Genomic DNA, 14,482 nt, shown 5'->3' with positions numbered 1-14,482 from the left:
AGATGTCAATTGGGGTTCTCTTTATTATGTATTTGAACTTACTACTGGGTTGTATCGACACAATTATTATTTTGTTTGTCACTGAATGAACTTGTAATCGAAGTATTTTATATCCAATGTACCTGTTTCTAGATTGTGATATTATGACTGTTTAATTTTGTCTTTCAATTTTAAATCCCCACAATTTTGTAGTTTATATAGCTTACTACTCACTAGAATTCCTTGTTCCCATAAGTTCCTGGAGGAACACATATAAGCATTTAGCATAGAACTTTTGGCAGAAGAACATGCATGACTTTTTGAATGCTGTTTTTGAGCATCTCTGGGTGCAACAAAGCATTTAGCATATAAGCATTAATTCTTTATTTTTTTTAGGGGAGAATATTACTTGTAAGGGTTTTTTTTTAGGGGAGAATATCAATTCTTTAGTCTTTATTTCATATCTAACAATTCGAGTCCACATTTACCCAGAAAGTTGAGCTGAACAAAATAGGAAATCCAGTTGCTTTCACGTATAGAAAACCAAGATTAAAGAGATGTTTTTATTCCTTAAGTTTTCGAGTTTAAAATTATCTTTCTATCGTTTAGGATCCTCTATCCGCATTTTATAGCCAATTCTTTAAAGCTCAAACTAAATCTTCAAAGTAGTTACGAGTCACACTTTTTTCCATTAGATTACAAGACAAGCATTAACAGGAAAGTTCCAATTTCAAGTCAGTCTTATGCAAGTAGAAAGATAGTCAGAAAATGAAAATAAGCATTTAATAGTGCTTATGAGCAGAAGGTTATGAGCTGTAAGCATCTCAAGCTTAATGGGCAGTCTAGCAAAATTACAATGAAATTGTGCATTAGTGAGGAATTGATATGCATCTCATGGAGCCAACTCTATCATTTAGAAGCAGCTAACTCCTAGGTTTGGAAGTGCAGTTAATCCGATTAGGGCCCATGAATCAGTCAGCTCTCTTTACTGTCAACCGATCGAACTGGCTTCTCCATGTTGAATGCTTATATTGGAAGCTTCAAAACTCTAAGATACAGTTCTTAAATGTGGGCTGACCTATGGCCAATGTGCTTCAATACTCAAAATACTCAATAGTTTTATTAATTAACTCTAACTTGTTTGAGTACAATGAGACACTCATAGAGCTCACTCTTAAGCTTTACTTCTCCTAGTACAACTAGGACTTTTTTTGGTTGTTGATAAGTTAGAAGAATTATGACTTCTACCTTGACTAGTAAACCAAACCCTAAATAAATTAAATCAAAGCCCACACATAAAGACCTAAGTTCACAAGAGCCTATTAATGATAGGACTTTTATGTGAATGCTAATCTTTGAATTTTTCTCTTCTTTTAGGTGAATACAATCTTAGTTATGCCAAACAAAGTTAAAAGTTCAAGAGTTTTGTAATTTCGATCTAAACCCCCCTTCCCACTTATTATAATAGTTCAATTCTTAAAATAAAAAAATAAAATACTAAAGCTAAAGCTAAAAGTAGAGCAGAAATGCAGTTGAAAATACCAATCAATTTTCGTGACAATTCTTCCATAATGCTGATGCATACATAAAAGATAAAACGGACACTAACCCAAATGGGAAAATAATGCAGTAAGAAATCAAAGTAATGATTAGGTAATGAAAGTTTCATTATTCTTCTCCTTCCTCATCAGATCATGATTATAATCGTTAATTTGACTGGCAATTTCACAAACATTGCATACATCACATATGCATATATAATTGCGAGGACACCCCATGACAATGCATTATGGCTTTGTACAAATAACTTTAACTTTCTCCCCTTTGATCATTAACTAGACACATGTTTTTATTATGGTCAAAGCCTGTTTAATCAATGTATCATCAATCTTTCAGTTACCTATCTATTTCCTACTCTCTATGAGAGACAAAAAGGGTTTAAAGGTCCAAGTCCACCGATTATAGCTAGCCTAAATTGTTACATTTTTAATATTGTAAATTGTGGGTGATATATATAATGAACCCAATGAAATACATTACATTTGGTGTTGTAAAATTACTATAGTCTATTATATTAAAAAAAAAATCATGGTTTATAATATATATAGTAATATTCAGATATATATATATATATATATTATCCTAACATAATCTATCAGGCTCTATTCTTAAAATTAAAGACTCAGCCGCCATCTAGAAGGGCATTATTCTTATGAACTAGTATGAACATCATTTATACCAATATGGTGGGACTGTTGACTGATGGAACTTGAATTGAACAAAAATCATTTGCCTCACAGCAGATATGGCAGCAAACTCTGCACCCCCAAATATCAAGTACAATGCATGCAGATTACCAATAAACCCAGAAAAAAGAGAGAGTCCTTACTTTTGTGAGGTACTTCGCCAACCACTGAGGGAGAAAGATGCGAGGCAGAGACAAACCGACGGAAGCGAAAGGCAGCGACGGCGACAGTGCCGGCGAAGGAGCGACAGGCTCGGAATCTCGTGTGAGAGTGAGAGACTGAGAGTGAGAGGGCAGAGACTGAGAGTGAGAGGGAATGAGAGTTCGAACTTAGTTTTTTTTTTTTGTGTGTGTTTGGTGTGTGCTGAAGTGCTTTGTGTGTTTGGCTTTTTTGAGTGCGTTTTGAGTGGCCTGCGATGGTTGACACGTACACAAGGAGGGTGCTTTTTTTTAAAACAAACCGAGTTCACGATGGTTGACACGTACACAAGGAGGGTGCTTTTTTTTAAAACAAACCGAGTTCAATGAACTCAGTTTGCAAGAATGGAAACCGAGTTCATTGAACTCGTTTTCCAGTCTTACAAAACGAGTTCATTGAACTCAATTTATACCTATAAAAATTGACTTCAATAAACTCGGTTTGAAAGAATACAAACCGAGTTCATTAACCTCGTTTTCTAGTCTTACAAAACGACTCCTACGAACTCGATTTCTGGCATATCAGACCCACCTCGGGGACTGGCAAAATAGGAAAATCGAGTAAACCATACTCGATTTTATAACGCAAAAAACGTCCCCTCTGAACTCGAGTTGTTATATTCCAAATTAGTTTCAAACGTTTCCTAACTAATGATATTGTTTGAATTTTATTGTTATTTTCTAAAAAACTCCCTTAAAACGTTGTACCTAAGTTTTGTCATATATATATATATATATATATATAAACCAAAAATTGATTTGTGGTTAGGGTACTAGTTGGGCTGCTCCTTTCATCATGATTTCCACCCTCACCAGCTAGTTTTAATAGTGGGCTAAAATCGAATCTTCTTATTAAAGAACTTGAATTCCTTTACATATGTAAGTAGTTTGTCTTAAATTCTTAATTGCATTGTGAATTCGTGACAATTATATGCACAAGTCACGAGATGGTATTAGGGTGGTAAATAGTTGAGAGATAGCATCCAAAGAATAAGAAGAAGAAAGTAGAGAGGAGTTGGAAACGTAGGATAACTTTGAAAAGGTGTTATATTTTCTTAGTTACATATGCCTAGCATAGGACTTTGCTTCAAACTTTATCTTTTCTTATATATTTTATTGAAGACTCTTAAGGGCCTGAATGTCAGTACATTTCAAGATTCTTGCACATATTATCAGTGAATGTGATAAAATTACTATTTGGCTAAATTATTATTAGGCGCGAGAGCAATAATGCACAATTTGCTAAATATTCCACAATATTGTATTATGGAAAAATATTATTATATGCTTACTGGGAAAATGGGCTTTTGCCCTTATTTTTTAAAATATTTAGCATAATGTTCCTGTTTTGAAACTATTAAGCATCATGTTTCTATTTTGAAACTCAATTTAAAAAAAAAAATCAAGTTACAATTTTTAAGTGAAACTCGACTTTAGCAAAGTCGAGTTTCACTTAAAAATTTTCATATAACTTGATTTTGAGGATATCGAGTTTTATACAGAACTTGATTTTGTCAAAATTGAGTTTCAAAAGCAGGGACATCCTGCTAAATAGTTTCAAAATAAAGATATTGTGCTAGATTTTTTTAAAAATAAGGGTAAAAGTCCATTTTTCCCCACGCTTACTATTGCACATTTTGTACACACTCTTTAGAAATCTATATTTATATAACATCTAAAAATTAAGCATGTAATATAATTTATTGTCTTGTTGAGTAACATCAGTGTAGCATTTTGGTCCAGTTTGGTCTATTTCAATTCAATTCGATCTATTTTAGTCCACTTCGGTCCATTCAGTCCAATTTGGTTCACTTTGGTCCAATTTAGTCAACTTCGGTCCATTCAGTCCATTTAGTTTATTTTGGTCCAATTTAGTTCATTTCAGTCAGTTTCGGTCCACTTTAGTCCATATACACACTTATATAATATTCTTTTCCATGTAAATTTTTTTTAATAAGTACATAAAATGTAAAAGAAGTCTTCAAATTATTCTAGGTATAAATTTGCTTACAAAAAAAAATGATTCTACATATAAATGATAGTGTTAGTTTTTTTTTTAAGCTTGTAGTTATGTGCTTTTTAGAGTAAAAATAATTACATACAATTTATAATTGACACACACATCTATAAGTACAACCCCAACCCCCCCCCCCCCCCCCCCCCCCCCAAAAAAAAAAGATCTTCTAGCTCCAAAATATGAAATACTCAAAATAATGAAGATAGTAGTAGGTATTTATTGTATCTTAGCAGTTGAGCACAACAAATGGTGTATATGTATATGATTGGCTTGTTTCCAAAATTTGGTTGGCTCATGGCAGATAACGATATTTTAACCTGAAAATTGGGTTACACTTGCACTGAACACTGATCTGAGTGCAGACTATAAAATTTCTCTGTCAATTAGGGAGTTTGGCAATGCAATGCTTGACTGTCTTGTATATGATAGGTGCTGTGGAATTTACTCCATGATGAATGGCAAAATGGCATGGAGCTCTCAGCTCTGGATTTGCATACTGCCATACTGGATCCCAGGAGAATAACATTTTTTCTGTAACTCGTAACCTTCAGTTGGAAGAAGAATATCTGTTCCCTAATTTGTTGCCTTTAGCTGTTGAAGTTGTTTGAATATATGGTGGAAACAAAACATTAGGTGTATATGCAGAACATTTTGAACTCCAGTACTTTGTGTTTGTTTCATCTGTATTTCTTCCCTTAAAAGCGTTTTCTTTTTTTAGGCAAGGATGAAGAGTCTGATGTATGTATAACATTTACGAGTAATATCATAATTTTGTCTAATAATTAAACCATCAGATGTCTTTTTATCTGATATTTACATATTTGAAAGAATCAGAATTTCGTTGAACAAAGATACCCTACCAATACAGACCAACAGGAAAACAGAACCACACTACTGCAGAAGCTACCTGCAGCACCAATCTGTGAACTGGCACACACTTTACGTGAACAGAACCAAACAAGTACCAGTGGACTGATTAAGTGATTATAATTCAAACTATAGATACTCAATTAACACCATCTGGGCCTCTGTATAACAAGGCAGTATTGATCCCCCATCTACAGCAAAGAACACAGTTCAATATTGAGTCTTTCAATAACATTTGGCCTTCAATTCGTCCTTGGACATCTTTCTTAATGACTCTAATGAGTTGTTCTTTAGTGTAGAACCCCCTTGCATGGATGATAGCATTTCTTTGATTCCACAAATGGTACACAGTTGCCCACCAAGCTAACTTACACTAACTAATCTAAAGCCTCTTCCCTTATGGCGAACCACACTCCAATCAATCAACTCCTGCTAGTTTGACTTAGGACCAGATAATAGACAAAAGCTCATGATAGAATCCCAAACTCTTTCTGATATCCCTTTCCTTTGAAGCTGTATTTAGTTTTGGTGAAGCATTGAGATAAGAATTTAACGTTCATAAATCAATTTCAGTGGCGGGCTTTTCAGTTGTATGACCCGTCAGCAAGTTCTTCAATACTGGCGTGGCATATACTAGACTTGTTATATTATATTCCTTGGTTGAGTTTAAGATTCTTGGTTAGCTTGACATCTCTCTCACTCTAGCATTTTAGTATTTTACCCTTCCCCCAACAGCATTTTAGTATGTTCTATAAATCCCAAATAACACCATTTTGGTAATTACAAAACTTCATAAAGCAATGACAAAAATAAAATTTTGTATTTCATCTCAGATTTATTGCAAATAGAAAATAGAAGTTACAATAGACTGGCAGTTGAGTTTATCAAAAACATGTTAAAAAATGAACCGATTAGAAATTCCTAGAGTTGATATACCAAGCATAAATTAAGCCGGCTTGTAGTATTTTGTTGGTACAAATGGCATTTTCGTGACTACCCCATCGTAGGCCTTTCCTCGAATCACAAACTTAACTTTGGTGCCTGCCTTGTGTGATCCAGATTTCACATACCCCATAGCTATATTCTTCTTAAGGCAAGGGCTAAATCCTCCACTGGTGACTTCCCCAATGCTTTTTCCTTTGTCATCCTGAATCTCACTGTGGCTTCTGGGAGGTGGTCCTGAAGAGAAAAATCCAACACGCCTGACAGGTGGGCCAGATTCAAGTTGCTTAAGTATCACCTCAGCACCTAGAAAACCACCTTCAGCCCTTCTTCTCTTCCCTATGGCCCATGTGAGTCCTGCCTCTACAGGAGTTACATGTTGTTCCATGTCATTACCATATAAGCAGAGCCCAGCTTCAAGTCGGAGACTGTCCCTAGCACCTAGACCAGTCAACCTTACCTTCCCTTCAGATTTCTCCAAAATTGCTTTGGCAAGATCTACTGCATTCTCTGAAGGCACAGAGATTTCAAAACCATCTTCACCGGTGTACCTGAAAATCTCATAGGAGAGACAAAAGGATAATCATCTATCTTTCATGCCACCCTATGCTCTCAATAACAATGTTTTGTTATGATTTCTGGATGGATAGGTACAAAACAAAACTTAACCATGCTTCATTGATCTTCTCATTCAATAGAGAAATGCATACAAGCCCAGTAACTAATCACTATGGGACTAAATCAATATAGACAAATTGTCAATAGAGAAAAGAAATTGAAAAAGAAAAATATACCCTGTCCTTGTTAGAAAGCAGTGCGCTCCATTGATATCCAAGATATGGAACTCCCCAAAGTAAATCTTGCTCAAGTCCTCTTTTGTCAAGTGCTGAAGAGTTGGAGCAGCTAGAGGACCCTGCACCATAGAAATCAAACAGAACTCTTTTTGCACTTAATGGAACAATAAACCAACTAAAGAGTCACTATCTTTCAATCAAAGTAAAACCATAAGCCCACTTCTTTCTCATAATCATAGCAACATGGTTTAAATGGCTCATACACAAATATAATTCATGTTTCAATTGAATATAAAACCCAGTATCTCTTAGTAGTTGCAATATTAATAACTTTCCAGAAAATATTCATATTTTGATATAAGTTTCATCTTTCAACTCAACATCAACCCCACCATCTTTCAGCTATACTATTTATGATATTGTTGTAGGAGAATTTTTTTTTTATATATATATAAATAAGGAGAAACAAAAAAAGGAAAAGAACAAGAAGGAACAAAGGAAAAACACAATGTATGGAGTACTCTTAATGTCAATAATCTGTCATAACAATTGAGCAGCGCCAATCATGTTATAAGAAGTCAACCCATGTAATATGGATAAATACCTATTAGAGAGAAAAGAAAACAAGTCCTTACAGTTTCCTTAGACACTATATCAAGACATACATAAGAACAACTTTGAGCAGCTGAGGAAAAAAAAAGCATTAAGCTTGTAGCAGTTAACATGCATATTCCAAGGCAAAAATTTAAGACATAGGAGAACATGGAATGAGGAATCTAGCATTGACCTGGAGAGCTAGAAGAGACCTCTCATCATGTATGTGCCATGAGACATCCCCACCTTTAGCCTTAAATGCCTTCATATGCTCTTCAATGTGAGCCAGATCCTTATCCCTACACCCTGCATTGACGACCAGATATAAGTGATCATCCTTCACCTTTGTAATCACTGAATCATCAATTGCTCCTCCCTTTTCGTTTGTAAAGACAGTTAGCGTCCCAGCTCCGGGGGCTAACCCAGCAACATCAGCAATGACAAGCTTTTCAAGAAAAGGTACACAGTCTTTCCCCTTGAGGCTCAACCCGCACATATGGGAGACATCAAAAAGGCTACCATTCTGCCTACAATTTAGAGTAGAATCCATGATTGAGTCCTTGTACTGGATGGGCATGCTCCATCCAGCAAATGGCACCATCTTCCCACCATGAGCAACATGGAAGTCATAAAGAACTGTCTTTTTGAGCTCTGCTTCTGAAGCAAAGTATCGACGAGCTACAGTCTTCTTATCAGACTGAGCAAGACGGCGGGTTATTGATTGCCCAAGTTGCCACAAACCAGCCCCTCTCATCCTTTTAGCAGAAAATACCTGATCAGAGGAATTTGAGGAAGTTTCAGATACAAAATAGAAAAATCCAAATAGTCTCTAACAAAGCACCAATGGCTTCTCAACAGAAACAAAACAATACAGAAACTTCTCATTGCCAGCATAACTCATAGTAGCACTTTAATTAAAACAAATGCACGAAAAAATTATACTAAATAAATAAAGAGATTATTATCCCTATAATTCATGAAAAACAATAATCACCATATGCCAACTTTTCACTTTTTACTTTTACAAAAATAAGCTACCAATGAGTTATGGAAATAAAAATGAAACTTGTCAAAAATTCCTAAAGGGTATTTTTGTAGAAACTAAATCAATCTATTGCCAATGCAAAAAATAATTAAAAAATCCGTGAAGTGAAGGCCATGGGGTTTGTGGATCCGGTGAGTTGTGTGTGTGATTTTGGGCTGAAGTGGGTTATGGGTGTAAGAAGATTGAATGAGAGTTCTTTCACACAATTCAATTCTATCTACAACATTGTAAGAGTAAGCAACCAATGAACAAAATATAACAACATTGAAGCAGAGATCAATGGTTAATAAATAAACCCATTACATATATGATGATTTCAAATAAACAAATAATGAAAAAAGAGAGAGGAAGAGGGCACTTACAGATATTGGTTTTCTTCTTCTTTGTTCTGAGCTGTTTTAAGAACAAGCAAATATGAGAGAGAGCCAAAAAAGCATCTCTACACGAAATAAAAAGAAGTTTGCCTTCTATATATATATATACTCTGTGTTTATCTGATATACTATTTGTTAAATTAATTAAATAAATGGGAATTTATAAATTTAAAAAAAAATGCTGGTTGTTGGGTATGTGGTGGGTAAAAGAAAAGGATTTCTGTTCTTCCAAAACCTCATCGTTAGTTAGTGGTAGTGGTTCTACAAGAAGACTAGACCTCATCTCACTCTTTCCCTCCTCTCTCTCTTTAAAATGTCACTTAGATGTCCTATGTTTTATGTGTACAAAGGTATCTGCGAGTTCCATTTAACTCAACTGGTAAAATTTGTTGGCCTCTAATAAAAGATTTGGGTGAATTCGAACTTGTAAAAACTAATTAGTATTTTAATCAGAAGATAATCATAAGTTGAAATTCTATCTTATCTATAAACAAAACTCTTATACCTAGAAGCAAGAAATGGAAATCATTAAAAAACTTGAAAGCAACAACGTAGTAGTAAAATAATAGACGTGCCAAATAATTTCCAAGACCAAAAATTAAAGGTTCAATTTTGATTCAAAAGCAATAATATTTGGGACCATTCAAAAGATTGGTGGCTTCAGTATGTTCCACACCCTTACAAGATTCTTCATCATACACTATTACTCTATTCTTCATAGTGCTCTTTCTTCTTCTTCTCTCTCTCTCTAAAAACCTTGTCTTGGGTGCATTTCTCTCCCAAATAAGCTTATCTAAACCCTGAAAAGGCAACACATATTCACATTGTTTTCTGTTTTTTTTTTTTTTTTTTTTTTTTTTAAAATATAATATACTGATGTGTTTTATTTTGGGAGGTGGGTTTGGAATAACAATATGATTTGAGCTTAGTATTAAGAATGGTGATCAAAATTATGAGCTAAAAACTGGGCTGTTGTTAATGTTGTTATTAGTGATGATATGGGTGTTTTGTTTTTCTCAAGTCCTGAAAAAAAGTTTGAGGAAGAAAAAAAAAAAAAAAAAAAAACCGAGTGCAAGGTGCAAACAGGAATATGACGACTTGGACTGCATACTTTTACTGTATGTGTGATTAGCGTTGGTCCAAATGACAAATAAGCTGTGTGTGTTCTTGGATAATTTGTTTTGAATTGGGAATATAGAATCATAGGAATATGATGACTTTTGACTGCATACTTTTAGTTTTTCTGTTTCTAGTTGCCAACTAAGTTGAGGAATTAAGAAGAGAAAGGGATTGAAGTTTTATCTTAGCAAACTAAAAAAGAAAAAAGCAACTTTTTTTATTGGAAATTAATTGCATAAGATGTAATCAAGTGGATTAGTTTGATTTTTGTGAACTGGGTCTGCAGAGGCCTTTGTTCCTTTCTCCCTTCACTTCACTTGTATTTTAAGTTAATTTACGTTAAGAGAGTCCAAAAGGAGTTGAATGACACACTTTGGATCACAATTGTAGGATAGTTGTAGCAATTTTTCTCATAACGGAATTCTGTACTTTTCGGATACTGATATATTCCTTGTACTCATTTTGGTGTTTGCTTATCTCTACTTTTTTTTTTCTTTTAAAGGTGATATTACCATGGTTCAATCATGCTGATGGCGTATGCTCCGGGAGCTATAACTAAGTGCCAGATATATCTAGACTCCAATACATTGCATGAAGCATCTCAGTGCAAGATTACACATGTGAATTCCTTGATTAATACTTCAACCTGTCCCAACCTATTAAGGAACCCTTGTAGTAATATACTGCATAATTCCTTATTTTCTTGGAAAGGCCGTAATCAACTTACAAGCCATCGTGTTTTGCATCACACTGCTTCAAAGAGATGGCTGGTACATGGTGTTGCAACCGCTGGCTGAACTAATACATTTTTACTCAATTTTTGGGGTTGTAATTCAGTGCTTGATATATTTACTGTCCTGTGCATCATAGTGCCGGTTGCATGATTCCATTCCTGCAGATGATGAGTACCGTTCATCACGCAACATAGCAATCAGTTTGTTTAAGCGATTCAAGAATGCTGTTGAGCGGGGAGGAGGTGACAACCTAAAAGTACATACTTTGGGTTGCTTGAACCATTACTTACAACATCAGTCCTATAATCCAGTTCAAATAACACATTTAGCTACTTGTACCAGGAGTTCATAAGTGCTGGGGTGAATGCATATGCACTGGGATGTACTGATGAAGGATTACGGAAAGAACTTAATGATATGAGGGAATATGGTATTGAAATTGAAGCAATGCAAAGTTATGGCGGAACCACCAGTTTGAAATCCAAGATTATTTTGGAGGAGGTAAGTCACTTCTTCCTAGTGAACTTGAAATATTTGTCAAAGCATGGCTCTTGAGCTTAATTACTGTCACAGGATATGTTATTGTCCCAAAAATTATGGTTATGAAGTTCTTAAGAACTTTGTTCAATTTCGTTTGAAGCAAAGAGGTTCATCTTTGTAGACTGTGGGTCATAGAAGCATGTCATTGTTAAATTTAATCATGATATAGTATTCTAGATGCAAACTACGCCCTTTGTGATGAAAAAGCAACATTTGTTATGATTATTTAGGCGGTCACTAAATCTGCTGAAAGGTTTTGGAATTGGAATCTCATTTTTCTAATTCAAAATGCAGGTTGATGAGTGCATTCTCTGGTTGAGCATTATATTCATCACCGTCTTGTGTACACCACAACCTACTATTGTTAGATGGTCGTCTACACCTCCGGTGTCAGATGACGTGAGGGTTCAGTGGAAAGGCTTTTGTGCTGTTATAGCAAATGCATACTTTGTGAGGGGAATGGCATGGTGTGTTGCTTTTAGCATATTTCATTTCCTCTTTTAGTTGCACGAATATTATCAAGCATTCTTGTATTGTTGTATTTAGGCAGGGAGCTTTCTAAAATGGATGGAGCACCATGCCAATGAAATTCTATATTACTATTTCTCTTAGATATGATAATGCTTATTACCTGCCAATTATTTACATTGTTATTACTCTTGCACTTAAACCAGCATCTTTAATATTTTGTGTGCACCAGTGCATGTAATTTGTAACTTTGCTCATTACCTCATTATGTGAATATACTTGTTTAATTCCTCTTGGTATTTTTAATCTGCTTTCAAGCAATATTGGCTGATGCATAATGTTAAAATCCTTGGTGGAGGCACACCATTTAGTTAATTCTTTCATATGTTCAATGAAGGCTTCCGGTAAAGACTCTTCAACTAGAGCAAATGGCAGTGGTAGGTAGAGCTGAGGAGCCATCTATTGTTGCTAGCCGAATGCGATTAGTGTTTACCACACTTGAGGTTAGCTATCTGTATCTCATTTTTCTAATAACTGGAGAAGATCAATGATGACATAACTAAGGTCTACTGTCTTTAATGATTTAGCATAAGAAGAAACATCAATGCATTAGACTCTGTATGTTACTGATCTATCCTCTCTGTTAATTAATTGGTTTATGTTAAAAGTTACTTTGTGGAGTATTATGATCCTTGCTCCGACCATTTGTGTTGATGACATTAAATTAGGTTCTCCACTCAAATGTGATAATAGATCAACTGCACAAGTGAAAGAACATTTCTCTTTGGTGTCCCAAAATAATGTTTGTGGGTTTTTTTTTTTTAATGGATATATTGAATGTTTGTTTGATGAATTGACGGGTTGTGCAGGTGGTGAGTCCACATTGGCCTAAAGCATAGTGCTCCAGTATAGAGAAAATTCCATTTTCATAGAATCTGATGTTGGGCTTCTAGTTCCATTTGAAGTCGCAAATTAGTCTATAAGAATTTTCAGCCCAAGAAGGGGAAAGATGTAAAATAACATTCAACATATAAATTATCATGTAAAAGTTTTATTGTAGACTTAGTTTTATTATTATTACTAGTCGCTAACCTGTGCGATGCACGGGAAAATTATTGACTATGAAAAAAAATCCAACAATGAATGAAGAATTTAAGTTATCACTTATTCAATGTTGTTGACAATGCTAAATAGCCTTAAAAATCTGAGATAAACCCATGGAATAGATTCGAAATTTGTTCACAAAGAAAGAAAGCCTTACGTGAAAAAATATATTAAATTAGTATAAATAAAAAAAATTAACTAAAATAGTCCAATTTAAAAGGTTTCAAAGTAATAATAGTCCAATTCAAAATATAAATAAATATATTAAATTAGTACAAATATAAAAATTAATTAAAATAGTCCAATTTAATATAGAGACATATATTTCTTTATATATTATTGGTCAAAATTCATATAATTTTTTTAAGATGTTTTAACTAATATATCAATACCAGACCCAAATCTTTACCCAATAATAATAACAACTACATTTTCTAGAATATTACAATTATAATATGAGCCTAAAAATAATTATAAAAAAAAAAAAAATGAAAAAGAAGAAGAATAGGTTGACAAAAAAAGAAGAGAGAAACATGACATACATATTACATGGTGGAATGGAGGGTCTCAAAATTGAAATGAAATGTGGCTTGGTTTTCAGACTTGGTAAAGAAAGAAGTTCAAGGTTTTTAAGGTTGGACCTGAGTTTGATCGAGGTCGAACCGCAATAATGTCATATATAATTAATTTAGTAATTAATTAATATGAAATAAATAAAGTAAATATATACAAATTAATGATCTTGATTTAAAATTTAAAATATCCGAAGATATTCAAGTATAAAGGAGGCTTAAAAGTGGGTTCTAGTTAGCTCAACTGATAAAGTCTCTAATGGTTGAATAAGAGATCTAGGATCTAAATAACTTAGCTATAAACCATTTTGACCGTGGCTTTTAAGACCAATGGTCAATACAGTAACCATGTTGGAATAAAACCAAAAATTCATACCCTCACCTCTTTCTCATAAACAAACGACCCATGTTCTGCAGAACTCATTATCTCTGACCAAAATCACAAGGTAAAGTATCACCTAGTCCACGGTGAAGCTGAAATCGTGAAGAACAAAGTCTATGGTGGAGCTGTGACTTTAGATCTGGTTATTTCAAGCATTCTTCTTCCTCTACTTAATCATGGGTGGAGTCGATAAAAAAAAATTGACTTCTCACCTCATCTATCTCTCTCTTCATCCTCTCACGGCAAAGGAGGGTGTTGTAATGGTAGTGGTTGTGATTTGTGGATTTGGCATGTGTTTGTGATTTATGGGTTTGGTTTGTATTGGTTGTGTACTATGTTTGGAGAAATTTACGGGATGAAGAGGAAGATGATGAAGAGAGAGATGGGATTATTTTGGTTTTGGTGATTTATGGGCTCGTGATATAGAGGGAGATGGGGATGAAAGGAAGAGAAAGAGTTGATCGGTTTTTTTTTGGAAAGGAGAAGGAGATTGGTGGAGAGTTTTTTA

The 14,482-nt window shown here is 34.3% G+C and overlaps 2 protein-coding genes across 7 annotated transcripts; one reads left to right on the top strand and one right to left on the bottom strand.

Annotated features, from left to right (window-relative positions):
- Positions 1-6,107: 6,107 nt before the first annotated feature.
- Positions 6,108-9,211, bottom strand: LOC126715932 (aminomethyltransferase, mitochondrial-like). The gene is made up of 4 exons (XM_050416791.1): positions 9,044-9,211; positions 7,830-8,408; positions 7,043-7,161; positions 6,108-6,799 (listed from the first exon to the last, which is right to left on the bottom strand). Exons 2-4 carry the CDS (start codon positions 8,388-8,390, stop codon positions 6,253-6,255), a joined length of 1,227 nt encoding a protein of 408 aa, XP_050272748.1. The 5' UTR covers positions 8,391-8,408; positions 9,044-9,211; the 3' UTR covers positions 6,108-6,252.
- Positions 9,212-9,698: 487 nt separating this feature from the next.
- LOC126715931 (uncharacterized) lies at positions 9,699-12,975 on the top strand. 6 transcript variants are annotated; one of them, XM_050416787.1, is made up of 7 exons: positions 9,699-9,718; positions 10,677-10,944; positions 11,045-11,164; positions 11,251-11,409; positions 11,743-11,915; positions 12,314-12,419; positions 12,786-12,975. In XM_050416787.1, the coding sequence occupies exons 2-7, from the start codon at positions 10,699-10,701 to the stop codon at positions 12,813-12,815; spliced, it is 834 nt and encodes a 277-aa protein (XP_050272744.1). In that variant the 5' UTR covers positions 9,699-9,718; positions 10,677-10,698; the 3' UTR covers positions 12,816-12,975. The 6 variants fall into 6 exon arrangements, with proteins under 6 accessions (XP_050272744.1, XP_050272742.1, XP_050272743.1 ...); XM_050416785.1 differs by lacking the exon at positions 9,699-9,718 and adding an exon at positions 9,725-9,863; XM_050416786.1 differs by lacking the exon at positions 9,699-9,718 and adding an exon at positions 9,752-9,821.
- The last annotated feature ends 1,507 nt before the right edge of the window (positions 12,976-14,482 follow it).

This window comes from Quercus robur, chromosome 2, assembly GCF_932294415.1.
Source record: "Quercus robur chromosome 2, dhQueRobu3.1, whole genome shotgun sequence".
Lineage (NCBI taxonomy): Eukaryota > Viridiplantae > Streptophyta > Magnoliopsida > Fagales > Fagaceae > Quercus > Quercus robur.
The sequence above is the reverse complement of the archived record's forward strand: the minus strand, read 5'-3'. Positions and strand labels throughout refer to the sequence as shown.